This window comes from Sarcophilus harrisii, chromosome 5 (genome assembly GCF_902635505.1).
Source record: "Sarcophilus harrisii chromosome 5, mSarHar1.11, whole genome shotgun sequence".
NCBI lineage: Eukaryota > Metazoa > Chordata > Mammalia > Dasyuromorphia > Dasyuridae > Sarcophilus > Sarcophilus harrisii.
In genome coordinates, this window is record NC_045430.1 from 198,224,800 (window position 1) to 198,233,271 (window position 8,472).

Below are 8,472 nucleotides of genomic sequence, written 5' to 3' on the forward strand. Positions count from 1 at the left end.
ACAGGTGTCATTGCCGTGGTCATCTTCACCATCCTTTGCACCTTAGTGTTCCTCATCCGCTACATGTTCCGCCACAAAGGCACCTACCACACCAACGAAGCCAAGGGCGCAGAGTCCGCTGAGAGCGCCGACGCCGCCATCATGAACCACGACCCAAACTTCACGGAGACCATTGATGAGAGCAAAAAAGAGTGGCTTATCTGAGGGAGCGAGCTTAACTTGGCGGCGGGGCGGGAGGGAGGGGAGAGGGAAGGCAAGCAGGGGGACGCAGGGAAGAGGGCGCAAGGGGGACCTCAAAGAAAGGGCAAAGCACTCTGCTTCGGACTCTTGAGCACATCTTTCAAAGATCAGCACAACTCGGAGAAGCAAGGGACAGACAAAATCCTTGGGACTGGAGAACAAAACGGTGTTAAAAATGAGAACTTTTTAATATTCAGCTCTGTCTCTCCTTCTATATCCAAACAAATAATGAGAAGAAAATGCTTTTAGAGTTTCCACATTGGTTAAAATCCGTCAGTAATACCTGTCTTTTTTTTGTGTGTGTTTAGAGGTGTTCTAAATACCTATGACAACAGGGCCCATTTTCTACATTTTTAGGCGCCCTTAGAATTTGGATATTTCTGTCTTGAGAACAACTGACAAATATATATATATATATATGGCCTCCAATGATTCTTTTTTTTCCACATATAGTTAATTCTTAATGGGTTATTGTTGTATCTAGAGCTTGTTTACATCACATTTCACTTGGCGTCTTGTAAATCGGGAGCTGGGCATAGGGAAACAACCCACTTTTTTTGCCAATGTCCACAGGGCCACTGACCTGTGCGACTACATCGAGGGCTCTCATATGACCCAGGCTGTTGAAGGACAAGACTGTACAATACTTAGCAGTGATGTAAAACCAAACATCATTGTTACCTCTGTTGGGGGGAAGGGAATAATCTGAATTATGAAAAGTTACTTTGATTTTTTCATTAAGCTCTGAGAAATAATATTGTTCCAAGTACATAGTCTTAGCTCTGTTCTGTTTCTCTCTCTCTTTGGCTATGGGATTTATCCTCCACTCTTCCTGTGATACACTGGCATATTCTGTATGTATACATAGTAGGGAATTAAGAGCCAAATGCTATGGTTTGTTTGCTTCTATTTCTTTTATAGACAGTAGTAAAAGTAGCAATCCTGTCGTGCTGCCTAGTGAATGCATAGAGTAGGTCACTGTCCTTAACAAGCCCTTCCTCTTTCAAAGTCTCCAGTTTCATTCTCCTTTCTATATATACCTGCCCAGAGGGGTATGCCCTTCCAGCACTATGCTAGGAGGGTGAGCCAATCACTGAAGTGAATTTAAGCACATCTTAAAAAATTATTTGTTTCAGAAGTATGACCCAAAAGATGGCCAACTTATTCTTGGAAGGAAAATGCGGTAAGTGTGTTTGGGATTAAAACAATGTCTATGAAAATTCACTACAATGATTGACTCACTTCTATACATAAGAATCAATTGGAAAACACCATCTTCTTTTTAAAGTCATTGAAGTAATCTTCTGGCCAAAGCAAACACACTGCCCAGTAGGGAATTAAGGAATTACGCAGGCTCAATTACAATTGAACCTTGCATTTGTCACAAACACAACAGCTGGGAGTTCCCATCCATAGACTCAATGAATAATGATTGCAATGAGGGATCAAAACTAAATGATGGCAAGAGATGTGATTGGCTAGAGCTAGTTACCGTCTGCCTAATAAAATTTACCCTTCATATTTTGCACATTTTGACTTGAGACATTCCAAAAAGAGGACTCATTTATGTAAAGGTTGACATAAAGGTTATTTCCAGAATTACATTCCAACATGTAGGATCATTCTGACATACCCTCTCCGACACATCCTCTGCTAATGGCATACACTTCAAATGGGAACCACTTAATTAAAACTGTTCACTGTTTAGTTCTCCTTTCTAAAAGGGAATGTTAATAGAAAAATAAAGATATTAATGTTCTGTTGGATACTACAAAAATTGCATAGTGATATGAATTTGGAAATGGTTCCATTACAACTTTTTAGGATATTTGGGATACTCATGAATCTTAAGATGATTATGACTTCTTCTTGGGTGGTTAGATTTCATTTTATCCAGAGATGATGATCTGAAGTAAAAGAGAGCTGCTTACAAGAACATATGTGCTATGTACTAAATATTGCATTTCAAGTGATTAAGTATTGGAATATAACTACTTAAAGTCTATATAGACTTTAAATTTGAGGAAACATTGAAAAGAGATTTTTAAAGGAATATTTCTATATTTTTAAAGGGAATATTTCTATTTTAAGTTGCTTCCTTAAGGTTTTATCAAATCAACTAAGATTTCACATTACTCACATAAGAATCTGTTAAGTACAATTCAACAAGGATGATTATTTTTCAATACTCTTATCAAAAGAATCCAACAGTTAACATCAATGTACTTTTTAAAAATATGCCTACCTACCATGCTGGAGTCCCTTAAATCAGGAAAAACAAATTTTTAAAAGAGGCTTAAATTTTCCAGGTATTTTAAATTTTTACCTATTTTTAAATTTATTGTTTTGCTGATAACAAATACTGTCAAGATAAGCCCCATGTAAAAAATATTTTCAGCATCTCTTCTATTCATCACACATCTTTCACCTAATTCTCTGCCTCATTAGACCTCTCTCTGAGAAGATTTGGTCATAGAAAGACCCAAATCAACATTTTGAATATCAAAATGATTTTCTCATTTCCTTTGACCTTTCCATATTTCCTCCTGATATCAGTAGGCAGTAAAGAAAAATGTGTCAATATCACCAGATATTTTGACCCTCAGAATTGTCATGAATCTTAAGTGAACAGGAACAGCCTAATCAAATCATATTTATCAAGTAACTGTTCCACAGAGAAAATACAAAGGCATTCAAAATACAATTCTTGAAGAATTTATAATCTAGTTGGGGATCCGGGATATCCCTGGATAAAGAAGATAAGCAACCACACAAAATTAATATGGTAGGTAAATGCTAAATGGTTAAAAAAAAAATCTTTGGTTTCTCAAAGTTATAGATTGAGAACTCCCAAATCTTTTTTAAAGGCCATTGTCAATGAATTTCCCATTAGCAATGTGTTGATTTGGAGGGGAAAAGAGATGGAATTCCCTATCTCCCATATATCCTTGAAGAACAATTCTAGTATCTAATCTCACTTGACCACTTTATAACCAACAGAACTCAATTATATATGAAAGGTCCCTGATGACAAAATCAAATAGTATTTTTTTTATCATTTACCTAAAAATACTGTTTGGCAGATAAGCTATTTAAAAGATTTCAAAAATGAGCATTTGTTTTGGCTAATCATGGGAGTAGGAGAGGATTTATTATGTATAACTTGAGAATGCAGGTTTTTAAGAGGTTTAGTTTGTGCATATAAAGTGGTGCTGTTCTAAGGCTATACCTACAAAAAGCACATCCCCTTAACCCAGAAGCAATACAGGTCAACAAGTTGGAACAGATTTTATTACACTCAATCGAAACTCATGATAATATTCAATTCAACATTTATTAAGTGTCTCATTAAATACAAAGCAATCATAAAGGAACTTAAAACCTTCATCTGACACTTCCTACAGTCATGTAAGTCACCTTGTGCTCTTAAAAACCATTCCAAGTGAGTTCAAACTCTGTCAGGTTCAACCAAGCTTGAAAGGCTCAGACCACAAAACCTGATGGTTCTTCTGATGGCTAGTCTAGTTAAATACAGTGTGACTCATCACCAGAAGGGTGTTCCTACCACAACAGCTCATGAAACTCCCTACAAAGTCCAGGAAGGGCTTTGGGGGATAACTTAATGATGAAATTACACACCTTTCAAAGTAGGTGCAAAGGGAGGATGCAAGGTATTATGGAAGGAGTTTTAGAGGCAGAGGACTTGAGTTTACATCATGTCTAGATTTACTTTCAAATATTCAGTCTCCTTAGTCCTCAATTTCTTCCTCTGTAAAATGAGTTTAGGATAGTCTGTAAAATCTCTTCCAGCTTTTGATCTCTAATCCCCCTGTGTTTATGGGACTGCATTTTTATTGTTGCCTTGCATGTATTCAAGTTAATCCATCAATTGCTCAAACAACAATAACAACAAAAAAAAAAACTTAGAAAGCAAAGGCTTATTCATAGGAAAATTTGCCCCAAATTGTCCTTCCATGAACAAGGGCTACAATCATCATCATCATCATGCTTACTTTGCTGGGAACCTCTCCATAAGCATATGATGTACATACACCCAATAGGAAGAAGCTCTAACCATTCAAGCATTAGTCAAACAGTAAGCCCTTGGGAGTTAGCACCTGTTGAGCATCAACTGTTTGCACACACAACACTCAATGGAGCCCATATTTGTCCCTTGCTCTAGTTAATCTAGGTCACCAGATGAGGCAAAACAATATCAGAAGGGGCAGGCAAGTAACTCAGGGGAAAGGTAACAGGGTACCAAAATACAAACTTGCTGTAGATCACCAAAAAAGAAGGGATATAATTTCCTTTGTCTCATCTGTTCCATTCTCTCATCCCACCGATTTTTTTTCTCCTCCTCCCAAAATTGGAACTCACTCAACATGCCTAGATCGAAATGATCAAGTTAAGTCCTGTTAGCCCCACAAGATTTGGATTCACATTGGATTCTTTTCCAGTTTTCCTTCTCCTTCAGCGACTAAACATTTTCCCAAATAAATGCAATAATCTGGAAATTTAAACTAGTATTCTTGGTAAGTAGGTTGCAAGTATGCTAGCAACCAGGAAGTCTAAACCAGATAAAAGTAAATTACCTAACTGGAACTAAGTGGCACCTCATCCTAACCCTTAAAAACCTTTCCATGGAATGTGGAAAAACAAACCAGAAGGATACTATATATAGCCCACTGACCAGGGATGCCAGATCACTTTAAGCATCATTTTCAGTATTGAAAGCAGCTTCCATGGCCCTGTCAGAGGAAGACAGAGAGCCAGAATCTCAGCTGCTTCTGTCACCAATATGCTGTCTCCATTCCCAATATTTTAGCTAGAGCAGATTTTTACCTACCTCCCAGGGGAATTGCAAGGTGTCCTTGCATCTTGACTACAAGGCTTTTACAAAATTTTAGTCGTAGTGCAGGGTGAAGGCCAAATGGGATGGGCCAAGAGGCAACTAATGGGACATAGTGAAGCATCTGTTGAATACTGAATCCAGTAAAAACAGAAGAAAGCTGAAATCTGCCAAGATCTCTTCCCATGCGAGTCTGAGAAGTTAAATCTTCTGTGAGATAAATAAGCCCCTGAACTGAAAACCCAAACTAAGACTGCTGCTGCTTATATCCCCTAATCCCTCCAAGGTCCCTCACTTGATATTTGGCTGTATTGACATGCAACCTTTCCGAAGAATCTGTATGAAATAATGCAACATTTTAACTTTGCTTGGAGCCTCTCTGACATGCAGGATTATTTCCAAGTACTCTGCTTTCACACTTGCAGCTATCTAAGATGTATGAAACTTCAAAACTTTTTTGCCAAACAAGCCTGAGGAAAGGGTGCTGACCATTACTCCTACTTGTCACAGACTGCCAAAGAATGAGGTGTTTCCAGTTCGACATTTAGGTAAAAGTTCCCCTAAGCAAGAATCCACTCAGCTCATCTCCATCTCAAAATTGACCAATCTCAGTTAATATCTGCACAATAGCCAGAATCTAGGTCTGGGAAAACGTGTTCTCTTGTCTTGGTTCTACCAAGGTTTCAGCTCAAAGCATCACCATTCCCACGTTCCATTTGGTTAGGAAGAGTTTATTTTTTGTTCTTTTATAATGAGCATGGTGACAGCAGAGGTTACAATTTTGAAAAGATGAACTAAATTCTAGTTCTGGAAAAAAAAAAGGCAGGCAGGCAATTGGGAGGGGGGTTCCATTCTAGTGAAATAGCACACAATTGCACCCTCTAAAAGCAACAGCATGTAAACTAGAAGGAAAGAAGGACATTATGTATGTTATATTATGCCTGATATTCTTTGTGAATGTCTTTCATTTTAACTAAGATTCTACTAGAAACCAGATTGATAAATAAAAAATTCAAAATAGTTTTAATTATCCTAAGAGCCGTCTCTTTGTATTTTGTACCATCTCATGGGGTGGGAGAGTTGACAAGAAAGGGGAAACCATTCTCTTTCAGCTAAAGGATATCAATATACAATATCACTAAGGTCACCATTTAATGAGGAAGTCCTCCTCTGAAAAGAAATAGAGATTTATCTGCTCCCCAAAGCTTTTATCAAAAGATAGGAAATTCATATCTCATTTGGAACCATCAATTGTTATACTTCTTCCCTCTTGACTTTTTTTTAATTCATTAGGCATGTTTTCTCTCTTTATATACTTTAAAGGCAATTTGATTCTAAATTTGATTCTTTATACTCTATTTATTAAAATGGCAATTACACAAAGTTAGGTAATGTCCATGGAAGCCCCTGGTCATTATTTAAAGTATAGAAGAGAGGATTTTGCAATAGACACACAGAATCTAGAAAATCAGTTTCATTCCAAAATCTTTTTTTGGCTTTATATTGCTGGGAGTTTCTTTTTATCAACTCTAGATATTTTTTGAATGTGTAGAATAAATGAAATTTCTGAATAGTAACCATTTTTGTCTGTCCCAATTAAATCCTCCAGAGATATAATATATTGATATTTATACTTTTGTATACATGATTTGCTAGGTATTGATGTCTCTCATTAAAAAAACTCAAACTATGACAAGTTCCTTAAGAAGACAACAGAATTAAATAAAGGGAAAAGGGAAGCACCTGTGTGTAGTACAAAATATATTAAGGGAACTCAAAGACTTGAGATCTAGTTCTTTGTATGTTACTAGCTGTACAACCTTGGGCAAATGACATTTTTGGGTTTCAATTTTTCTTTATCTAGAAAAGGAGGGATTAGGTCAACATGATTTCTAAGAATTTCTTCTTATATGAATGTTTACTATGTTTAATATCTACTCATGTCAGAACAACTCATTATTCTTTCTAACCCTGCACTAACTAACCAGGTGACCAGAAAGGAAGAATTTCTTGTCTCAATCTGTCATTTTGCTTGCCTATAAAACTGACATGATAGGTTGTATGCTGGAGGGCAAAGGAGCCAGGAATCTAAGGTTCATTGCCCCTTAGGAACTGGTCCTGAAATGAGTGCATTCTGAATGTTAACATTTAAGGGGGTGGGGGACTATTGCAAACTATTCATTGGTATACATATCTGCTTTTTTGCTGAACAAACAGAAATCAGCAGGTTCAGCTAAAACCCTGAGATGCCTCTGGGTTTAATTATCCCTGAGATGGAAGGTCTCTCTGCAAATAAATCCCTCCAAAACTTTATCTCCACACATAAGGCAGTTTTCCTCTGAAAGAAAAAAGCAGTCAAAAGTTTCATGATGAATACAATTCTCTCCTCTTGTTCCCCATTTTTTTAGTTAATTTTCACAAGTGGCAAGCTATAAAAAATCACCTTTTTGTCCTATAGCCTGTTGGCACCCTAGGAATGACTGCACAGTCTTGCTTCCCAAATCATCACCGAATAAAAATTCATGTATTCTAAAAAGAGTCAGTGACTAAGATGACAGGAAAAGATAATGACAAATGTTAGAGAGGATGTGAGGAAACTGGGATCCAACCATTCTGTAGAGCAATTTGGAAATGTGCTCAAAGGGCAATAAAACTGTGCATACCCTTTGATCCAGCAGTGTCATTCCTGGACCTATATCCCAAAGAGATCTTTAAAAAGGGGAAAGACCCCACATGTGCAAAAATGTTTGTAGCAGCCCTTTTTTATGATGGCAAAGGATTGGAAAATGAAATGCCCATCAATTGGGGAAAGATTGAATAAGTTATGGTATATGAAAGTAACAGAATATTATTGTTCTATAAAAAATAATAAACAGGCTGATTTTTAAAAGGCCTGGAACAATTTACATGAACTGATGCTGAGTGAAACAAGCCAAACCAGGAAAATATAGTAACAGCAAGTTTGTGTGATGATTAATTATGACAGACTTGGTTCTTCTCAGCAGTGCAGTGATCCAAGGCAATCCCAATAAACTTTGGATAGAAACACCTTCCACCTCCTGAGATAGAACTATGGAGACTGAATGTAAATCAACACATGCTGTGTTCATTTTTTTTTTCTTTTTCTTCTGTTTTTTTCTTTCTCATAATTTTTCCCTTTTTTCTGATTTTTTCTCCCAACATGATTCATAAAGAAATATGTAAAAAAAAATGAATGTACATATATAACCAAAAAAAAGTCAATCACCAATATTCATGTTATCAAACAATGAACTTCTAGCTCCCTGAAGGATGGATTGGAAGAAAGTACATCTTTTTGGACTATTGGTAGGCCCTGCTTGCCTTTGGAAGAACCAGATTTGGAGAAATAAAAGCTGAAT

The 8,472-nt window shown here is 36.8% G+C and overlaps 1 protein-coding gene across 1 annotated transcript in view; it reads left to right on the top strand.

The window, feature by feature from the left end:
• The window catches only part of CNTNAP2 (contactin associated protein 2), a 2,632,466-nt gene extending 2,626,510 nt beyond the window's left edge, over positions 1–5,956 (top strand). Inside the window, exon 24 of the mRNA XM_031941247.1 lies at positions 5–5,956. Coding sequence (XP_031797107.1) covers positions 5–204 — 200 coding nt within the window. The 3' untranslated portion in view covers positions 205–5,956. The remainder of the gene's footprint in view (positions 1–4) is intronic.
• Positions 5,957–8,472: the final 2,516 nt, after the last annotated feature.